Source organism: Ochotona princeps, chromosome 7 (genome assembly GCF_030435755.1).
Source record: "Ochotona princeps isolate mOchPri1 chromosome 7, mOchPri1.hap1, whole genome shotgun sequence".
Classification (NCBI taxonomy): domain Eukaryota; kingdom Metazoa; phylum Chordata; class Mammalia; order Lagomorpha; family Ochotonidae; genus Ochotona; species Ochotona princeps.
The window spans coordinates 44,636,147-44,659,802 of record NC_080838.1 but is presented as its reverse complement, the minus strand read 5'-3'; the positions used below and the strand labels follow the sequence as shown (position 1 = coordinate 44,659,802).

The window sequence follows — 23,656 nt, the reverse complement described above, 5'->3', positions numbered from 1 at the left end:
CATTCCCTTTAATGAAAAGTCACAAAACAAAGTCAGCAACAGGTATGAAGTTAAAACAAAAAATTTACAACACCATGGAGTCAAAAAACACACCACTGAATAACCAACTCATGGGTAAGGAAAAGAAAGCACAAAAGCCTCTTGGGTAAAAGAATGCCAATGTCTTCATGTTTATAGTGATTTATTTCAGAAGGAGGCCTTATGTGTAACTACTTGGGATAAGTCTTTTGGGTACTATAAAACAGCATGACTCCATTCACATTATTGTAAAAGAACATCATTAAGTATATTGTGATTTGACTCGCATGGAAAGATACCTGAAAACCTGTGCATGCTTGCTGGACTAATGCATGTTTTCATTACTGATTTTACTCTGGATCATTTCATTGAAATGAACCTTAGTTGTATTCAAAGTCCCAACACCTATACCCTCATGAGCCCATTCTTGGGGACCTCTTTTGGCAGGGTGAAATATCTGTTTCTCAATACTGTCTGCTTTCATTTGCTTTACTCATCCCTCTTTATATAACACATCATCAATGTGAGACAAAGGAAGGGCTCTGATTTCCTGTAATACACTAATTCAAGAATCTGTGGAGAAACTGGAACACCACAGTTGGTTTTTAATGCATGAAAGTTGTCTTACAGAATAATAAACCAGAATACCACACAGTGAAAAATACAAATTTTGTGACAAACATATTGTGAACAATCACTATAATCTCTTACTTTGGGATCTAATAGTTACTGCTCAAGAAAATAACCTTAAGAAGTCTCTAAAGACTAATCAGAACTATTTCCAACATACAAAATGAATAAACCATCAGCATTAGAACAGACTTTGATTGAAAAAGAGTATGTTGAAGTAGAAACACCACACTTTGTGACTAAGTCATGGTTAGTTGAACCCGCACTACTTTTCAGAGATTAAAAATAATCTGTTGCTTAGCAGAGATAAGAAGAATGTAAATCAATGTTGCAATGGTGGCTCTTGAAATGTTTTTCAAGGGCAGGAGTTCGACAAATCATCAAGTTGCTGCTCCAAATGCCCCTGTTCTTTTCCAGACTGGTCTGAGTCCCAACATCTCTGCTGCTGATCCATTTACATTTAGTGCTCTTTTTTCTTTTTTGGAAGCAGCAGATGATGCATCAAATACTTGGGTTCTTATCACCCACACAGGAGATTAACATTGAGCTCTGGGCTCCTGGCTTCAGCCTGGCTCAGCCCCAGTTGTTGTGGGTGTTGGGGAATAAGCCACAGGATGGAGGGTCTCTATCTCACTTTCTCACTCTCTCTTCCAAATAGAAGGAAAATATATTTAGAAAAATAATGTATTTTTCCCTAAAATTCGTCTGGATAAAATAAGAGCCAAATCTCATCTATTTTACTCATTCAGGGTTTCTGGCAGAAAAATAATTTAGTAATAACAAACAAATTAAAATATCTAACAAATCTGGAAAATAAATAGATTTAAATATTTAAACTTTTCCGGTGACCACAAAAGTTATAATTTTATTATACCTACCTTGATGTTTTACTCTGTGCTAAATAATACAAAGTTATATGTTTATGCAGGGAAAAAATGCTGCCACGTAGGTAATTCCTGCCTCCTACCTGTGCCCATCAAAATTTCCAAGGTGAATAAAACAAAGTGACTAAGAATTGATAAAACTATTTATGATTAAAAGCTGACTAACAAAGCCATAACCAAAATACAGCAATTGTAGTTGATCAGACAGCTTTTAGTTACTATGGCAAAGTGCCTAAGTAGAGAGGATTTACTTTTACTCATCATTTTGTAGGGTCTGAGATTTGGTGGCTCTGTTGGGTCAGCATTTGGTGACGTGGCAGTGGATGGCAATAGTAAAGTGCTTGCAGAGGAAAGATCACTTGGTGAGTTAGGAAGCAAAAAGGGTGCTTGGGCTCCACCTGACTCTCTCTCTTTTTTTTTAAATTTTACTCCTTTTTATTATTATCATTTATGATATAGTTCCATAGGTTCTGGGGTTTACCTTATTCCGTCCCCAATTCCCTCACCCCTTACTATGTTTCCCTATACCATTAATATAGTATAGTTCTTCTTACACAGTCATATGTCCGTTATTGTGGGCATGGACAATGGCAGAGTCCAGCCTCCTATTGTCAAGACATAGTAGACAGTTTCGTTGGAAGTCCATCTTTGATCTGGAAGTAGAGATGCATACTGCATTCTATCCTCACAGCTGGATATGATAGTTTCTATTTTAGTTACTATACCTCCCCTTAAATGAAAAACCACAAAACAAAATCAACAACAGGAAGAAAAATAGAAATTAACAACACATGACATCAAATAACATGCTACTGAATGACTAATATGTCACTGCAGAAATTAAAAAGAAAATCAAGAACCTTTTTGAAGAAAATGATGCTATTGCATGATCTATGAGTCACTGAAAAATTTAATGAGAAGAAAGTATTTTGAAAAAATAAAACTAACAATAAAAATAAAAATCCATTAGTTTCTGCTGATCTTTGTTGGTGAAATGTGTCTCATGTAGGCAACAAATAGATGGGTTTTGTTTTTTAATCCAGTCTACTCATCTGTGACACTTGATTGATGAATTTAAGCCTTTTACATTCAGGGTTAATTTGAATCAATGGTAATTTGGTCCTGTCATTTTAACAATGGGTTGTTCATTGATTTAGTCTTCTGTTATTTTGCTGGGATGTTCTTTGCATTTGCCTTTGGTTTTGGTGAGCACGATTCCTTTTCTGTCAAGAGAGCATCTTTAAGTATCATTTGTAGAGCAGGTTTGGAAGAGACATATTCTTTTAACTTTTCAGCTGACTTTTTACATTAGACTTCCTCCAAGAACAGTTTCTTGTTTTTTCTTTTATTACAAAGTCAGATATACAGAGAGGAGGAGAGACAGAGAGGAAGATCTTTCATCCGATGATTCACTCCCCAAGTGAGCGCAACGGTTGGTGCTGTACCAATCTGAAGCCAGGAGCCAGGAACCTCTTCCAGGTCTCCCACACAGGTGCAGGGTGCCAAGCCTTTGGGCCATACTCATCAGCTTTCCCAGGCCACAAGCAGGAAACTGGATGGGAAGTGGAGCTGCCGGGATTAGAACTGGCGCCCATATGGGATCCCGGCGCGTTTAAGGCGAGGACTTTAGCTGCTAGGCCATGGAGCCGGGCCCAAGAACAACTTTCTATGGGTGTGTTTCAGCAATGTAAGTCCTGCATGAGACCTAACTCCTAAACACTGTAGCTGAATTAAGTAAGTATCTTCTTTTCACTATTAACTATGCCATTAGACATTGAAGTCCAAATGAATTTGGGAGCCTAATCTTATTCAAGTCACAGCAGACAGCAATTTATAGTCACAGAAAACACAAAGGCAACATTTATGACACCAAGGTCATTCTAGAGTGTGACTGGAAAGAGCTTGACAACAGTGTAAAACATTATGTGTAAATGAGATTTTCTGGTAGAATCCTGAGCAAAATCCTCAGGAAATTCTATTAATGGGATGATTTTAGTATACAAATACAAGCCTATCTCATTTAATTTAATTCATATAGTCTTCAGTTTTCTATGACAAATGAAGATTAGAGAGACTTTAGAATATTCCTCTTTGAGACACAGTTCTATGTTTTGCAGCAGATAGGAAAAAGTTAGCTTCAACCACCATATACCTTACTAGGTAGGACACAAGGATCAGCTACTCCTCACTAAGGTATTGAAGATTTCTCTGCACACCCCTTCTAAAAATTGTTCTGCTCCTCAATCGTTAAAGAAAAATGGCTTGTTGGAGTTACAAGCCTGTTTGAACCATCCTAAAATTCACGAAGTTCAGTAAAAATCACGTTTGAATTCTATAAGCTGCTAAATATAAAAATGAAAGTAGACACAAGACAATTGGATAGCACCCTATAACCATTTTTAGGTTTATAGCAGCCGGTTGTGTATATACTAAAACTGAAATGTCAAGGAAGCAGTTACAGGATGTGGTTAAAAACTTGCATTTTCTAACATATTGGTCACTCAATACCATGTTAATTAACTTCATGATGATGTTTCCTCTTGTTATTGAAGTTGTGTAGTGGTATCTCATTGGTGGGGACGATATCCTACCAGCTCTACTATCAGACCAAGGATGGTCTCCTAATGACTCTGTTGAATTTATCTGGACAATAAGATGCGGGACTCCCTACATGGCCATGCCCGCAATGAAGGAATCATGACTGGTTATGATCTGTACTACTGTAACAATGTGGAGGAATTCAATATGGGGGGAGGATTTAAGGAGGGGCTGGGGGAACCCCAGAGCCTATGAAACTGTGTCATAAAATGAAATTTAAAAATATTCCTCTTTTAGACAGAGATCTATGTTTTGCAGATTTGAATCAGTTTTAAAAAATCCAGTTATGATCTTAGCACTTTTTATAAAATTAATAAGCTTTTTTATTTAAGGAATTACCCATCTTGCAATTCTTTCCACTGTCCATTTTTCTTCTTCTTAGTTTGTCTCTTCAAACTCTTTTGAACAAACTGAAGTTTAATGCATGTTTGTCTTATCAACCCTTACTGGCCTTTTCTTAATCCTCACCTAATTTAGATCTACTTTAATACCCTACCTATAATCTCTAGCATATAGTTTCATGCAATTTACTCTGAGGTCTTGTTAGAGTGGATAGATTTACCCACTTCTTATTTTATGGCACCCTGGCATAGATGAATGAGTTGAATTAATTCCAATGGAATAAGTCCCAAACAAAATACTTAGGACACTTTATATTTTTATAAAAATCATACCCTTCATGCTCTTGTAAAGCATTTACAGATTTCTTTAGTGGACCACTATAATTTTAAGCCTTGAGCAAATTCATGGAGAGATTTGAGGGACAGAAAAACTCAAATGATCCAGGTCTAAAACTTTTTTTTTGATGAAAATGTATATGTTCTAGTTAATTGCAGTGAGCTCACTTGTTGTTTGCACTCTTTTCACTCAATACTGGTTTATACTTTCACAGCTCTATGGGTGAGAGATACTAATTTTAAAAGTACGAATGTGATTCCTGCACTCCTGGTGTTAATAGTAATAAGCAACAACAAATGAAAAGAACAGATGGCTGATGTGGCTAACTGAGAACAAAGGAGCTGCTGTCAAGAGTGAAGGTAGGCTGATGCAAACCTTTTCCAGACAGGTAGGGTCATCAAAGAAGTCCTGCTTGAATACTGGTATTTATGGTAGTGCCCTGGTTGAGCTGTCATAGACACAGATACTGAGACAGAGGCTAAGTATAAGTAGTTTATTCATAAGAACATGAATCATGACCAAGAGGTAGGCAAATAACTTGAGATGAAGGTCATGTGCTTTTCAGTCACTTACCAAAAAATGTGACTGATGTTTACCTTTGTGTGGGAAATCTCAGATAAGCTAAAAATGTGCGGATGATCCAAGAGCCAATAGAGCTGCTCTGTAAGGCACCACTTGTCAGTAGTCATAGTTTGAGAGATGTTGTTGAAGTGTAATTCTTACTACTTCACAATGTCTGTACAGGCAGAGCAAAACAACAGCACCATGTTTTTTTTTTTGTTTGTTTGTTTTGTTTTGTTTTGTTTTTTACAATTCCAGAATTTGGAGATCTGCAAATTACACTGAGAGCCAGTTAGACATGGTAGTTACCACTGAAAGATTAATAACAGCAAAGCTGTTTGATTTCTTTCCTGAAAAATGTGCCAAAAATTCCCAGCTGCACATGTTTAACCTAGTGCCTATGATGTATGACTTTCACATTGGACTGACTGGGTTTGAGTCTTGATACAAATTTTGACTCCAATATCCCCTATATTGCAAACTATGAGAATCAGAGGTAATGGCTCAAATAATTCAGGTCATGTCACCCAATGAGATATTATGGGTCTTGTATCCTGATCTTGGCTCTTTTGATGACAGATCTGTGGCCTAGTGGGTATTCAGTGAACTGTGAATGGAAGCTCTCTTATCTATCTCTCCCTCTCTGCCTCTCAAATATAACCAAATAAGTGTTTAAATCACCAGTAGTAATTACTATTTATGAGTCATTGAACCTTGGGTGAGATGGGGCTCCTTTTTTGATAGTCGCAGGACATGATCCCATTAACTTATCAGCCTGGTGACATTGTGTAATAAAATACAAGAACTGCATGTTTTAATTCTAAATGAAATATACAATATTTTGTAAAAATCTAATCTGACTTTCTGTTTACTTTTCCTTGAAAAAAAATCCCCACTCTGTCTTATTTTTTTACTAATATGATTAATTTCTAACTGTTAAAAGAGTCTGAAAAATATTAGCACTTTCTAAAAAGGCAGAGACTTTTAAGGTTCTTCATGATTGCTCATGCAGAGCTGTCAAAGCATGTTTTATGGTTCTCCATTCCTTTTTCACACCATGTCTTGGCAATTTCCTTAAAAAAACTTGCCACAGGGTGTACCTTATTTTGCTCAGTGTTTTACTAAAGAACATTCCAAAATGATTCTGACTTGAATATTTCCTATTTCTTATAAACATTATTTCATGGTATGTTATGCAATGAAGATTTTTCTCAGTAAGACAAACTGTATAAATATTTATTCAAGGGTAAATATATACTATAGAAGTATCAAGGGGATATGGTGCTCAGACTTTCTAAGTCTACTATTAAATTTACTAGAGGAGGATTAATTTACTAGCTTACATTCTCTGAAGTTAATACTACTTGCAGTGAGCAGAATAACATTTTACATTTACATGGCTCAAGGAAGAGGGCATTCCTTGTCAAAAGAAAGATCCTGTTTGGATTATACATTCTTTTTTTTATGGTAGTTTTAAATATTTATTTCTTCAAAAACATTCCTAGTATTTTTCATATGAGTCATGACAATCCAGAGTTTCTTTTCCCTGCACCCTTCCAGTGATATTTGTTTTTTGACTTTTTGGGAATAACTATTTTGATAGATGTGAATTCATATGTTAATACAGTTTTGGTTTGTTGTTCCCTGTTGCTTAATATTAATTATCTTTCTGTATATATGCTCTATATTTAAATGTCTTCTATGGAGAAATCTCGTTCAAGAGTTTTGCCCATGGTGGGAGGGTTTGGGGAGGGGTGGGGAGAACCCAAGTACCTATGAAACTGTGTCACATAATACAATGTAATTAATGAATTAAAAATAATAAAAAAAACCTGATGACACAAGTAAGTAAAAAAAAACTACACAGAGCTATAAAGTGTCTACACAACAAATGAAATAACAAAGTCAAAAACCACCATCCAGACTGGGAAAAAATATTTACAAAAATGTACGTATATGTTTTTATATGTTTTATACACACACACACATATATATTTATATGCTGGGTGACTATCTAAAAGTTTCAAAGAACTCACAGAACTCAATGGTGGAAAAACAAGAAATTCGATTTTAAAATGGATTATACATTCTTAAGATTTATTTTATTTTTTTATTGGAAAGAAAGATATACAATGAGAAGGAGATACAGAGAGAAAGATCTTCTATCCATTGGTTCACATTCTAAGTGGCTGCAACAGCCAGAACTAAGCAGATCTGAAGATGGGAGCTTCAGAGCATCTGGGTCTACCATGCAGGTGAATAGTCCAAAGGCTTTGAGATGGCTTTGGGTCATCCTCCACTGCTTTCCCAGGCTATAGGCAGGGAACTGGATGGGAAGAGGAACAGCTGGGACAGGAACCAGTGCACCATATCCTGGTGCATGCAAGGTGAGGATTTAGCCATTAGACCATGCTGCTAAGCCAGAATAGTGTTTTCTATTAGATTATAAGGCTTAAATTACTTCTTGTTATTACTACTACTATTATTATTATTCTTTGTGTTGAGAGGTTAGCAGTTTTTTTTATCCTATACTCATCTTCATTGACTCTAAAATGGTCTATAAAGAGAGTATTGTGGCACAGTAAGTTAAAATGCTGCTCAGGACACCTGCATCTTGTAACAGTGCCAATTAATGTCCAGACTACTCTGCATGTGTGCTCCTGATCCATCTTTATGCTAAAACACTTGGCCCAAGTAATTCGTATTCTGCTGCCCAGAATGGTAAACCCAAATGGAATTCTTGGCTCCTGGCTTTGCCCTGGGCCAACTCTAAGTATTGCAGGCATTTGGGCAGTGAAACATGGGGTTGGGACATTTTCTCTCTCTTTCTTTCTTTCTCACACTCACACACAAACACATTTTCTCCCTCTCCTCCCCTGCCATTACCCTCCTGCTCTTTTCCCTCTGTCTCTGTACCTTTCAAAGAAGTAAGCACACCTTTTTGAGTTTTAAAAATTTTTATTTTTATAAATGGAACAGATTTTCTGCATTTCAGAGATATAGTTCTAAGAAGATAACCATACTTCTTTTCCTCCCTTCCCCCTCCTTCAATCTCATCCTTTCATTCCTTTGCTTTCTTTTTTAAAATTTTTTTTGGCAAGAACTAATTTCTTAGAAATCACTTATAAGTTTATTTGGAGCAATCCACAATTTTTGTTGTTGAAACTTTTATTTTATTTTTGAAAAAAGGAGAAAGCCAGAACCTCTAAAATAGTCTAAGTAACTATAAGCAAAATTGTCAAGAAAAGAGGAATTATAGTACCTGATTTTGGAGTTTAGTGCAAAGTGATACTAACTAAACAGCATTGTGAAGGAATAAAAATAGTCACAACCACGCGTGGAACTAAATAGTGAATAAATCATGCATGTAGAGTCAATTGATTTTTAACAGAGAGACCGTTAAAAAGCAATTCAGAATGTACAGTCTTTTCAAAAATCATGTTGGAAAAAGAGGATATTCATATGCAGAAAAACAGAATTAAAACTAGAGACTAACATCTCACTATAGTGAAAAACAATAATTAAAAAATTTTAAATGCAAATGTAAGAGCCAACAGTGTTAAAACGCCAGATAAAAACCGAGAATTGTTTTATACTCATGTGTGAAAGGATTATTTGTATGCAAACTAAAAAGTATGGGGAGTAAAAGCAAAAGTTATCAAAATAAGATAACTTCAAAAAATAAGATAACTTCAAGCTGAAATATTTCTGCAGAGAAAACAGCATGATCAAGATTGAAGAAGCAACGAATAGAATGAGGTAAACTATGAACTGAGCATCTAGTAAACAGTTAATATCCAGAACATATGGAAAATTGAAACAAGTTGATTGAAAAGAAATCTGGTTAAAAATGGGCATTTCTTAAGGTATTCAAATAACCAAGTGGAATTTCAAAAATTCACTATACTGTACTATACTATACTATACTATACTAAAGATATGCCATCGATGGACTTTTGTGATGGCATGGTGCCTTACAGGGTGAAGCTGCTCTTACCTGTAGTGCTGGTATCCCTTATAACCACTGATTCAACTCCTGGCTACTCCCTTCAGTTCCAACTCCATGATAATGTGTTTGGTAAGACACTGGGGGACAGGGAGAGAGCTCCTGGCTCCTAACTTGGAATTAGCCCAGTTGCCAAAGAAATGAAATCAGCATATGAAAGAGTTTTGTGTGCTCCTATGTTGATTACAACTAAATCCATGTCAGGTAAGCTATGGAATAAATCTATATGTCCAAAACAGATGTCCAGAGAAAGAAAATGTGGTGTCTGTACACAGTGTAATAATACTCTGCTGTAAAAAAGAATGTAATTTCATCTTTTGCAGTTAACTGGAATTAACTGCTAACCATTTAACTTTAAAGCCAGAATAAGAAAATAATCCACCTGTTCAATGGTAGAGACATATAGAACTGAATTTAGAGGCAAAATATAAGTGAGAAAAAAAGATTACATTGGAATCTTTATATTATATGACTATGACATAGTGAGTAAAAAGAGAGAAACTATAAAGTTTATTAAGTCAGCTCATATATGGTTGGTGCCTGGATTTCTCTGGTTCAAGTCAGGATATGAAGGCAATATATTTTTTGAATCTTATATTTGTCCCACTGGAGTTTAAGTAAAACATCAAATTCAACTATTCAGCATACATACTACAAGAAAATAGACATTTGTTTCTAGATTTGCTTATTCTTTCATTCAAATAAAAACTTTTGTTTACTACTATCTATATATTATCTCTCTATTATGCACTAAAAATATGGCAGCTAATAATAGTAGATTTAATTCTGAAGCTCATGAAATTTATTATTTAGCAAGAGAGAAACCATTGTATGAAAATATAATTGCAATGAAATAGAATGCCAAGTATACAGCTGATTGTATGTCATAGTGATATAGCAATTCTATATGTGCATAAATGTGGGAAATTTGAGAACACATGTAGATTCATTTAGAAAACATTTCCAGGTGCCTCAATTCTATGTCATTGTTTTACCTGTGATTTCTCTCACAACACATAGTTGCCTTGCTATTTCTGTTAGTTTACATACTTATTTTCCCCACTTAATACTTACTTTGGTTATTTTTCTAATTTGGAAAAATCTCCTTTTTATGTATTTTATGAAGGCTTGCATTGTTTTTCAGAAAATTGTTCCATATTCCTCACATTATGGACTGATACATACTTTCCCTGTAAATTAATGTTGAGTTTTGTCCTAAGACTCACTGAATAGATGGAATATGTTCAAATGTGGCACAAGAAGAGGTGTTCATCACTATTGCCATTCGTTATGAGATGAATAAGTAGCACCTAGCTTACCAAGGATGAAGCATATGTGGGATAGAGCTGAATTAAACCTGAGGCCTGGAGCCAACATCAATAGATTATATACTTAAAGTGGCAGTGCTACCCAATCCAACTTAGATCATTTGCACTACAGATAACCTCAGGACATATAAATGTAAGCATTTGTTCTCATTTAAAAAAAATGTGCTTCTTTTTATTTGGAAGACAGATTTTTATGAAGGGTGAGAGAGACACATAGAGAGAGGCCTTCCATTTACTAATTCATTTCCCAAATAGCCGCAATGGTTGGAGCTGGGCTAATCTGAAACTAAGAACCAGAAGTTGGAAGCTTCTTTCAGCTCTCTCACGTGGGTGCAGTGGCCAAGGATTTGAGTCCTCCTCTGCTGCTTTCCCAGTCCATAAGCAGAAATCTGGGTAGGAAGTGGAGCAGCTAGGAGCCAGTGCCCATAATGGATGTCAGTGCTGTAGGTGGAGGATTAGTGTGCTGTGCCACTGCACTAGCCCCTGTACTTATTCTTATAAATTTGAGACTTTTGAAATGGTTTATCACATCATATTTTTCTGGTAATACTAGCAGAAGTCCTGTTACTTCCCATCTCCCTATGCTTATTTCACACTTAGATATTTTCCAAAGCCCACTAGTAGACCAATTTTCTGCATGAAGTCGTTTGTTACCAGAGTAATATTTACCATACACAATTCCTGAAATTAATTCTTGCTCATACTATATTTCTAAAATTTACAATCACATGTTTGATTTTAACATGACCTCTATTACTTTTAAGCTATTTTTCCATAACTGTGTGGCAGATCGTACTTTACACATATGTTATGCTAATAGTTCCAATAACATGCCATGTTTGAAAATGTGTTTGTGTACTTTACTTTCAAACTAGACTATTTGATTCTGGGTCCTGGAATGGTGTTTGGACACCCTTAGACAGCTGTGGTGTGAGTAAATCAATGCCTCACAATTAGAGTATGTGGAAGCCTCAACAAATTGTGGAAATTTCATCAGCCAGCCAGTATCATGTCCAGATACGTGTGTAATCTGTATTCAATAGATTCCAACCTCAGGTTGTCAAGTCAGTGTCGCTTATTTAGTCCTTTCAGAAGAAATAAGCCACACTTCCTGTAAGCTCTTGATACCCAAGATCCCTGAGGATAAACAGTAATTTTACTGAACTAAATTTTAAAGTGTTTTGTGACACAGCAGTATGAATCTGAACCGTCTTAAGATACATGATGAGGTTTGGAGCGAAGAGTATTGGCATTGTGACTGGAACAGTGGCCCAGAAGACTGACATGCTACTTTAGACCCAGCACTGCTGAAAATACCTGGTTCCCCTAGCTCTGAACCTCCTTAGGGCCTCATTTGTGCAAGCTTCCTGCCCTGTAGGTTTAAACATGCTCTCCACCAATCCCTGTACTTTATGACCGTCACACCTAACTCCACCAATGCCCTGAGACATTTATGCCTGGTGTCCACTTAAGCCACATCTGCCAATCCCTGACCCCAATACCTCTGGCAATAAATGTGCCTTTCACTTTTGTTCTGTCTTCTCTGCTTTTCTGTCTCTCTCTGTTCTCTCACCTCCTTTGTTTCTCTCTGTTCAACCCCAAACCCATGTGCACTCTGTTTTTGCTCCTGCTTTCCCCTCTTCTCTGTAGCTGCCATTCCTGTAATAATTGCTGGAATAAAGGCCCTCTCCTATGACTCCTGGTGTCTGGCATGTTGGGTTTTCGGTGAACTAACTAACAAGGTCTGTTGGTCCTAAGTAATCTTTTAGAGCAAGAGAGAAAGGATAATTGCTGTGCCAACTCATAAGCCCTTCTATAAACCCTAACAGAGTTCTGCACTTTCTTCTAAAGCCTTCTAATTCAGAAGCTCACTTATTTAAACATTGCCCACACCTGTCATATAGGAACAGTCTGTAGCAATTCTTAGTTGGTCCTCTACCTTCTTGTTCCATGTTACTAACCAAATTACAGTAAATTTGTTAAGACTCAAGCCAAAGTTTAGGAGAAGAAATTTCTCAACTTCCCAAATATCAGCTGGTGCTCTCATTCTTCATTGTGCTTTGCTTTCTTTTGTCACTGGTTTTAAACATTCCTAAAGCCTGTCTTACAATATTCCCTTTCTTGAGGGAAGGAAGATGAGTACAAGAATTGCAGTCACCTTGATAAACATATTAGTCAAATACTACTTGTGAATTCTAATTTGATTATTATTTCCAAGAGTAGGAAAAGATAATTCATTAATTTCTAATTGTAGAGCTCAAAAATACTGGTTAATTAGATAACCATCAATAATAAATTTATAAATGTGAACAATGGTAAGGGCAAAAACCCTATATCTAGTATTGGAACCTTCCATACCTTGGTTTCTTTTTAAACTTCTTCATGCATGCCTTCTTATCTGAGTTCCATTATGCCTATGAACTGAATAAATGATCTTTTGGAGACCATATTTCTACTTGGGGCATGAGAAAATTGAGAAACAGTAATTTGTTCTAGGTTACACAGCTACAAACACATGATCCAAATAAGTCCAGTCTTTCTGACAAGAAGTTATTTCAACAACCTACATTTTACTGTAACTGTGAGACTGGGGAAGATTTAATTTTGTTTACATTGTTGTTTGAAAGGTGGAAAGATGATACCATGAGATAAGGAGGAGGCAGTAAGGCATGAGAACTAGGGGTAAGAGAAGGAGAGAAAAATATTTCCCATTCATTGATTCACCCCCTATTGCTTACAATGACTGGGCCTGAGATGAAACTAAAATCCAAGAACTCAATCTAAGCCTGGATGCAGGAACCCAAGTACTTAAGCTTGCAGGCCCCGGTCTCCCAAGGATTAACTCCACAGCTTAGCTTGTTTCTCAGAGCATAACAGGATTGGCAATTTTGGCCTGATACATCTAGCCACTGGCTTAACCGCAAGTTCCTGCTTCCTATTTGTCAAGTTATCTGCCAGGGGATTGGATAAAACTCAAGGGATTTAGGGTGGCCACTAGAGAATTGGATAAACACTGGGAGGAACTGAAGGGACTTAGGGTTGCCACTACTGGGAGGAACTCGAAGGATTTAAGGTGGCCACTTGAGGACTGCATAAACACTGGGAGGAGCTAAGCAGAGTATAAAAGAAAGCCTGGAGTTGCAATAAAGATCAATCTGTCATCGATCGGCATTCGGTGTACTGCATCTTGTGTTGTCCTCTGTGCGCTGTCTGTGTTGTAACCCTAGTCCCTCCGCTCAGCTCGGATTACGTGGCGACGCGGGCGTTGCCAACATAAGCTGTCATCTGGTACCTCCCAGGAAGCGAAAATTTAGATTGGAGCTGGGACTGGAACTCAGGTATGCCAATATGATATGAGAATATCACAAGTAATATGATAATGGGTATGCCAAACATCAGCCTGATTATTTAATTATTTTGTTTAAGAATAAATTCTATCTCCAATAAAATTGATTGTGACCAGAATTTTGTTCCTTTAGAAAACTAAATCTGGGAGTTACAAAATACTTTTTTTTAAAGGAAATACTGTAACTTTTGAAAGCTCAGATTTTAAAAGTTCTAAGGAAAAGAATTTATAGCATTTGTTGAGATCATATACAGGATTTTTTTCTAGACTGGACTAAACATGAAACCAATTTCTTTATTGGGGATTTATTTTCTGATTTATATTGGCTGATTATATCCTGATGTTTTCATCTCGCAGGTGGTAATAACTTTGACCTATGGAAAGGATTTGAAGCTTAATCTTAACATGAATTTAATATTTATTCATAGCATAGATGCAGTTGAGGGCATTTAGACAAAATAGTGAGCTGAATTATCTGTATGTACAAGACAACTAAATCGGATATATTATCGTTCACATAGATGTAGTTATCCCTGACTGAATTTCCAATATATTGAGCAGAGCTGCAAAAGAAAACATAGTGGAGGATTAGGTATGCTGAGTAATTGTCAACTTTGAATATCATTGCATGCTGTAGTATGTTGACTGTTGATTACAGAGGTTAATTTATGTTATGAGGTTACATTATTTACCCCCCAAATTGAAATTGTCACTGGATGGTAAATAACACCACATTAGAGACTTTAAGTGTCTTCAGTATTTTTTTCCCTTGAAGTGTTTATAAGGGCTTTTGTCTTTTTGATCATTTGTATTTCTATAACTTATTTATAAGCCCATATATGATTTCTTGGAAATTTTGAGAAACTGTAACATTTAAATGGAAAATTACTATTGGAAGTCTTTGATTGCAAGTATCAATTCAAGGAACTACTACTTATCTAAAGATATTACTATACATCTGCATACACGTTAATTTTAGATCACATATAAAATGCTGAAATTGAAAACTGAAAAATAATATTCACATATTTTTTCACAACAGAATCATATTATGTGTTTCGTACACCTATAAATTTTGATGGAGTGAAAATTTGGCATATATTTACTTCATTTTAGGAGATTTTTATTTCTTTTTTAAAAGGTGTAATGAGAGAGACAGATAGCAATGCCTTTGATATGTTGGTTACTCCCCTGTTGCCTGATAAAATCAAGATTGGGCAAGGCTGAAACTAGGAGACGGAAATTCAATCTGTCTGCAAACTGGTTGCCAGGAACTCAAATACTTAGGTCATCAACCACTGTCTTCTAGGCACATTATTAGGATTCTGGATCAGAAGTGATTAATAGCCAAAATGCTAACCAAGTATTCTGTTGTATTAAAAGTAGGGGGCAGAAGCTGGGAAAAGCCACTGTTCCTGCTAGGACAGGAGGTGAACTGAGTAGGGTTGGCTCAAGGACCCCCTGGTATGCGCAAAATCTGGCATTGGGAAGGGTTCTGATGGAGGAGCCTGGGCAATTCCTCTGGCAGGACACAGTCCCTGCAGGTAAGCGCAAGAAGCATGATAGGAAACAGCCCAGAATAGGCCATGGAAAGTTTCCCACTGGCACACATTTTGCATGGGTCAGGGGCAGACCAGGCTGAATCAGTTCATGTCATCCACTGGCAAATCCGAACACCAGAACAGAGTGTGGGTTGAGCTGGGTTTGGTCGTGACAAAACCAGTACACATTATGGAATGCCAGGGTGAGGTTGCCTGTACTGGATTTGACTGCAGCACCTAACCAGCATACGTGAGATCCAGGAAGGGAGGGACAGAGCTGGCAGGGGGATTAAGGGGCTGTCCCCTCGCCGGACAGCTACTCCCACTGGAGAGCGTGGGCTGGGATGAGGACAGACCAGACTAAGCAAGGCTATATCACCTGTGTGCTGCATGTGGACTAGATCAGGGAAAAGCCAGGCTGGGCTGATTATTCCTGTGGGTGCAAGCATAAATTAGAGTGGGTGAGGATGTTTGGGCTTGGCCGCAGCATCAGCTGGCAGAAGCTGGCACTGGGGACTAATTCTGTCAAGTCAAATCACAGAACCACCTAAAGAGTGCATAAACCGGGACTGAGAGAGACCTGGGAGGGAAAAAGTGGGTTCCCCCTTCCTGGGTCACTAGTCCCGCGGGAGGGCATGAAAACTAGGACGGGGGCTGGGGTGGCTAGACAGAGAGGCACTCAACAACATCCGTGAGGGCTGGATGGTTGAGTTGGTTAGATGGAACTAAGCTTTAATACCCATTGACAAGTACAAGAGCCAAATGGGATGGGGGACAGACTGGTCTACTGCTACACATACTGGCAAACCAGGGTAGGGGGTGAGCCTGATGGGGGTTATTGTGGGTCGCCCTGACTAGGCTGCAGCTCCCACTGGTTGATGTAAGGGCCGAGTATGTGCTGGGCAGAACCAGACTGGACTGCAACACCCATTGGTTCCAGTGCAACTCAGGACTGAAAACAGAACCAACCCAGCAATTGCAACCACCAGCTGATCGGGGTGATGGACTGTGCCGGGCCCTGTGATTGCTAGAACATACAAGAATCTGGTCTGGGAATACCTCAAGGTTTCTTTGGAGATCTCCCCAATCGAACTGCTGGACTCAGAACTCTAACCAAGAAAAGGCAGAAGACAGGACCGGTCAATCATTCATCTCAGCTATATGTTGGCAGCGAAATATGGGGCAAACGGAAACTTTATGATGGACCATATCAATCAGTGGACGACCTCATCGAGCGAAACTGGCAGTGATTCGTAACTGGAGAACTATTAAAACCACTTGAGCAAATATCTCAAAGCATGCCCCACATCCAGGACTTGGGGTGGGCGGGAAACCGGGTGGGGCTTCTCCCTCAATAGTCCCCTTTACCTCAGATACATGATGGAAACAATATGGACATAATAGTATTACCCACTTCCCTATACCCCCTGAACCCTTTTTTTTTAACCGCAATTAACTATGTAAAGATTGTCAACAACAATACAATAAAGTAAAAAAAAAAAAAAACAAAAAAATATGGGGCAATGTTCTCAAGTTTTGAACTCACTGCTTAACCATGCATAGATCTATTTATTTCAATGTAAAGATCTAATCTAAATAAGAATTCTAAAATTCAAAAATAGGGTGATAGTACTCCTTTAATGTCTGATTTCCTTTTGGTGCTCATCATTTACCCGGCCTGTAGTCCTTCTCTTTCCTCCCTTTCCAGCCACTAGAATCCATATACTTTTATACTTTTAGATTAATGCTTTCAGCTTCCACATATTTGATGTTTATCATTACGTCTTGCAGTTCCAATTACTTTTTCAGGAATTACACAATTTCATTCTTTCTACAAATGAGTTATTATTAAAGAAAAAGTGGTACCTACTTGTAATGGAAAATATTCCTCCTCTGTTCCCATGGTTTATAGAATTGATGTTATGCTAGAATTCAGACTTTGATTTCAAACTAGAGCAAATTATATGGAAATGATCACATTCCTTGATGCACATTTGAAAATTCTCTTCCTTTTAATGTGGGAAGCGTCATTTCACTCAAAAATTTTGAACAGACAATTCTGTTAAATTTGTTTCCTAACCTCTTCCAATTTTAATCCAACTTTATTTCCTAATGCTATCGAGACTGGTTTTCTGTCCGTTTGTTTTATTCTTGTTCTTCTCTTCTCTGGCTCATAATTCCTCCTGTCCTTGTCATGTTTAAATTTTACCTACTTTTGAAAATGGCAATTAAAATCAAGAAAAGTGTTTGCTGTATAACCTACTAAAAAAAGAAGAAAGTGATTTTTTTTCTACTATTGAGTGTGGGCCAAAAGCATGAGCACAAAGGACAACTGTAAAATCATTAGAAACAGATGGTAACAGGAAAGGAATCTGGGCAGTAAAAGAATTCTGAATCTTAGACTGGTGATATGTCTTTGAGCCTTTGGTGTTTATTGTTGCATTCACAATGGCGAATAAGAAAAGTAATAATATAATTTAGTAGTTATAATTAATCATAAATTAAAGCACTTCAAAGTTTATGAAAGTTCACTTAATACATTGTTAACAACTCTTAGTTTAGAAAATTTAGCATTATCTACAATGAACATGGAGTTATTGGTGTAATTGATCCCTATTGTTATAGACCTAGATATAATTTAACTACAATACTGCCAGTGGTGAGCCTACAAATTCTAGATGTTTTGATAAACTGAACATTAAGTTTTTATTGTTTCCAGAAGGCTGAAGATCTGAGAGTAGTGATGCAGTAATCAGTTTTGTTCAACTGTGACGATCACAGTGTGATCCTCACCGTGGATTCAATCATTGAAGCAGTAAATTAATCCAGCTGATATAAAATTTCTCATTTGTTGTGTGGTGTAAGTGTAGTGATAACAAAGGTACAGCAGTATCCACCCTCTTGTGATAAAGAAGATAAGCGTTAGGTAGATAATCTCCATTGTGAGGATTTCACAAATGTGTGCAATGTTGGGTGGGTAGGCAATCAAACTTTTATATAAGGTAAAACAAATTCCAGCCAAGGTTATAACATAAAAAATTAACATTACTATTAACTTCAGATTATTCAAATGCCACAAGAAGTGTAAGAATTATACGTGCATGTGGTTTGAGCTGGGCATTTTCCAGTCTTTATAATCTGACTTTGTCCTTATCCTTCCGGAAATGCTACTTAGTCTACTTCTTTTCGTTATGTCTGTTGATACTTTTATTTCAATGCTAAATGACACCAGAATGATGAGTATTGCTTTGTATCCACTGTTGGTGTGTTTTGACACTATGTGATATCCCAAGAGCAAATGTATCCCCTAATCCAGCTGATGTCCTGTTCATAATAGATTATGATAGTTTTCAAATAGGGCTAGTTCATCCCAGCCAGCTTCTTCCTTGTACTTGGGTATGTCAAGCCACCTCATTCTTAGTCATTGCCATATAGTCAGACATCATAAGATTCTGGATTTAACTCTTTCTTGATTTTATCCATGGGTGGAGAAATCCAGGTTCCTAAGCAATGTGCTAGCACCCACATAACTTTTCTTCCCAAAAGAAGATGATTACTTTTCTCAAATTGTGTTTCCTATGGTAAAGAAAAGATGCAGTTGGGCAGGTACTTGGCCACCAATGGCAAAATGCTAAATCATATCCACATTCCATAGCCCATTGCAGATTTGTACATTATGGCCATACAATCAATGCACACCCTGAAATTGCTTCTTAGGTCACTGAGGGGTACTTCCAACCTTAATCTGGTGTGATTAGCCTGGCAATAGCAAACATCAAATAAGCTCAGCATTCGATTTTATTGGCCTGCACTGAGTTCTGAAGTAAATCCCTAAAATCACTTTCTTACCTTACTCCCCTGAAGTCAAAGTCACTCCTTGTTCTCTCTATACATGTTTATAGCTGGAAAGGCATGTTATAAGCAGAACCTTGGCCTCCTGGCAAAGAATGAGCTGATATTCCAGTCTACAGGGAACTGGACTATAAGAAGGAAATGTCTAGTGCAGGTTTTAATGTGGAAGGCCTGATATCGGTGTTTGTGATGATTATTATATGCCAATGATTTGATCAGTATAAAGTCACTAATCAAGGTAAAATGTACAATATGTAGTTTGAAAACATGCCATGTATTTTCATACATTGCCAATGTTACTTTAGAAACTTTGATAGTACTTCAAATTTTAATTAAAGTACTGTGGATATGCAGTGACCTTTAAGGTTATCTTAAAATTAAAAATTGATTTTTTTAGCAAAAACATTTTTAATCCACTCCCTAATCACAGGTTTAAATTCACCACTAACAGTAACATTCAATAAGTGAGAAGAAAGAAGGAAGAGCATGGTTCTACTGGAGTGTAAACAAGGGGTAAAGGGACAATTGATCAAGAGATTCCAAATTGATTCCTATACATTTCTTGTACTCTATTTTAGCTTCCGCATGTCAGAGAAAACATGTTTGTCTCTTATGATATTTTCATTTTTTAGGTGAATCTCAATATTGTCTTTCATAATGATCATACTGGTTTACATTAACATCAAGAATGTATCAGGATACCTTTTTCCCCACATCCCTGCCAGCATGTGTTACTTTTAGATTTTTTTGAACAGTAACCACTCTGATAGGAGTGAAAGGAAACCTCACTATGGTTTTTATTTGCATTTTCTTGGAGGGTAAGGATCCTGAGAATTTTTTAGCATGTTTGTGGGCTATTGGCATTTTTATCTTTTCGAAAATACCTTTCCATGATATTTACTCATTTCTTAACTAGACTATTGAATTATTGTTGGGTTTTTTTTTAGCTCTTTATAGATCCTGAATATTAATCCTGTTTCAGTTGCATAGTTTGTAAATATTTTGTCTCATTCCGTTGTTTGTCTCTTAACTTTGCTGAGTGTTTCCTTCGTAGTACAGAACCATCTTAGCTTGATATAATCCCATTTATCTAGCTTTTCTTTTATCACCTGTGATTCTTTCCAAGAACTCTTTCTAAGAAGTGTTTGCCTATGTCCATGTCTGACCGAGTTTCCCCAAAGTTTTACTATGGTAATTTGGTGACATGAGGTCATAGAATTAGATCCTTGATCTATTTTGAATTATTTTTGCATGAAGTATACGATAGAGGCTTTGTTTCATGCTTCTGCATGTGCAGATACAATTTTCCCAGCTCCATTTGCTAAAGAGACTGCCCTTTGTGCAGGGACTGATGTTTTCCATTTGTCAAAGATGAGTTCATTGTGAAACGCTAAACATCATCATTTATTTTGAATTTCTGCTAGAATACCTTAATTGACAGAACATATTTTAATTCACAGATAAATTTCAATTGAAATTCTAAACAACCTGCCATAAAATTTATTTTCTTCTCACAGATTATAAGATGTAGTCTGTGTGTCAATTAAGTACAATATTTAGATCTTTGAAAAGAACGCATATAAAAATTTTATGTAATTGGCTTTCATGGTGAATTCTTAATAGCTCTTTCAGATGACGAGACAGTATGTAACAGGAAATGGATTTTTAGCCTGAGCTGTGACCAATTATTCTAGCTCTAAGATATTCAGTTTTTCTGTTTAATTGACTTTCCTGGAGCATATCCACTTGTCAGGATCAATGCAATGGAATGCCTATCCAAATTTTCCAAACCACAGCATTCTAATCAGAATTTGTACCTACATAAACCAAACAGGGAGAAACATCATATCTAGTTCCTATTTTGTGTTTCTAACATTTGAAACTAAGAACAATCTCTAATGTACACTTTGTCCATAAACATCTGCAAAAAATATAGGTAGTTTAGGGCCAATTATTCTCTATTCTTAGCGCCCCCCCAAAAAAGAAATGTGTTCTAACTTGGATTTTTGGTGATTTATTGTGTTTAAATTTAGGCCTTTACTATTCCTTAAGTCACTTGGAGTTTCAGAGAAGTAGAAATGGCTTGCCTCTGGTTCAAAGGATATTACATTTCATCAAGTTTTTGACCAAGGCAAAACCAGGAGACTGAGCTCACAGACTGTCAAATGCGTTGGAGACACACAGGGAAACCCATAATACATCCTTTTTTTACTACCAGATTTTGCTTTTTTATTTTTGTTTGTTTTAAAGCATTTTTAGAGGACTTCTGTTTTCACAAGAAAGTTGAAAGACTATACAGAAATTTCCCGTTTCTCTTCTGTGCTTACAGTGTCTGGCATTCCTGATTATCTTCATCCTCATGAAAATGGTACATCTGTTAATCACTGATAAACTACATTGATACATCATCACCCCCAACCCACATTTGATTTTAGAAATCTTTTCTGGTGTTGTATATTTTATGGATTTGAATGAAAGTGCAATGACATACAACAATTATATCATCATATGAAATATTTCCAACATGCTGTAAATCCTTTGTGTTTCAAATATTTATCTCTCCTGAGTATGCCTGACAACTACTGATCTTTTTCATTATCTTTACAGTTTTTTTTTTTTTTCTGGAAAAATACAATGTTTCAGTCATGCAATATAAGTCCTTTTCAGATTGGTTCCTTTCATATGGTAATGTGTATTAAAGCTTCCCCTATATCTTTTTATGGACTTGTAGCTTATCTTTTTGAGTGATGAATAACATTATATCTTCTGGGGTACTAATTTTTTAAAGACATATTTTATTTTTATTTTTACAGAAGAGTTACAGAGAGAAACAGAGACTATTCCATCCCCTGGTTTACTTCCCAAAAGGTTATGATGGATGGACCTGAGTCCATCCAAAGCGAGGAGCCAGGAGCATTTCTTCCAGGTCTCCCATGTGGATGCAGAAGCCCAAGGATTTGAGCCATTGTCCACTGCTCTCCCATGCTATATGCAGGGAGCTGGATTGGAAGTGGAGCAACCTGGACATGAACTAGTGTCCATATTGAAAATCTGCGCCACGGGTAGAAGTTTAGTCTACCATGCTACAGTGTAGGTAGGCCTCTGAAGATATTTATCCATTCATGCACAGTAGAATATCTTGCTTTTTCTCAAGTTTTGACAATTAAAATATTCTATAAACATTGGTGTAAAAGTATTTGTTTAGACAAATTGCTTTGTCTTTTGGGTAAGTAAGAAGGAGTGTGGTTGCTGAATTATTTGTTTAAACATTCCTTGTTCATCATTGATTTAAGAAATATCAAATTTTCTTTAAAGTAAAAGCAGAAGATTGAAGTACCTTGAGCTCCATAGAGATAGTGCTGGGGCAATTGAGAGCTGGATGGCACTGGGCTACTCTGTGCCTCAAGGAAGAAATAACTAACCATAGGAAAGGAGATCCTAAGAAGCCGAGAGACAAAATGTCATCATGTGCATTCTTTGTGCTAACTTGCTGGGAAGAGCACAAGAAGCAGCACCCAGCTGCTTCTGCCAACTTCTCAGAGTCTTCTAAGAAGTGCTCAGAGAGGTGGAAGACCATGTCTGCTAGGGAGAAGGGAAAATTAGAAGACATGACAAAGGCAGACAAGGTTCATAATGAAAGAGAAATGAAAACCTATATCCCTCTTAAAGGGGAGACAAAAAAGAAGTTCAAGGACCTCAATGCATCCAAAAGGCCTCCTTCAGCCTTTTTCTTGTTCTGTTTTGAGTATCGTCCAAAAATCAAAGGTGAGCATCCTGGTCTCTTCATTGGTGATGTTGCAAAGAAACTGGGAGTGATGTGGAATAACGCTGTTGCCGATGACAAGCGGCCTGACGAAAAGAAGGCTACCAAGCTGAAGGAAAAATACGAAAAGGATATTGTCGCATACTGTGAAATAATTGTTACTCTGTAAACTGATTATCACTCCATACTTGCAAAAAAAAAAGAAAAAAGAAAAAAGTTGCCACTGTTTTGTTGACATTCTGAATGCTTCTAAGTAAATGTGATTTTGTATTAGTAAAACAAAAAAGTAAAAACAGAAAACACCAGTTTGTTTTGGCTTTAAGTTATACTCTTGGATATAATAATTTAGGATTTTAAGAGTTTTTAAAATAAAATCAAATTTACTGATCAAAATGAATTTAAAAATGAAGATTTTCAATGGAAAAAATATTTCTAGGAAAGTTAGTTGCTA

General features: G+C 36.7%; 1 protein-coding gene across 1 annotated transcript; it reads left to right on the top strand.

The window, feature by feature from the left end:
* Positions 1–9,317: 9,317 nt before the first annotated feature.
* Positions 9,318–23,374, top strand: LOC101517266 (high mobility group protein B1-like). Its single transcript, XM_058666637.1, has 3 exons — positions 9,318–9,447; positions 12,354–12,445; positions 22,850–23,374. The coding sequence occupies exons 1-3, from the start codon at positions 9,318–9,320 to the stop codon at positions 23,372–23,374; spliced, it is 747 nt and encodes a 248-aa protein (XP_058522620.1).
* Positions 23,375–23,656: the final 282 nt, after the last annotated feature.

Bases quoted from the DNA above. Each gene is read 5' to 3' on its own strand.
- LOC101517266 (XM_058666637.1), top strand. From the start codon at position 9,318: ATGGACTTTTGTGATGGCATGGTGCCTTACAGGGTGAAGCTGCTCTTA. The intron at 9,448-12,353 runs GTAAGACACTGG...TCTTCTCTGTAG, and splicing joins ACTCCATGATAATGTGTTTG to CTGCCATTCCTGTAATAATT. The intron at 12,446-22,849 runs GTCTGTTGGTCC...CTGTGCCTCAAG, and splicing joins TCGGTGAACTAACTAACAAG to GAAGAAATAACTAACCATAG.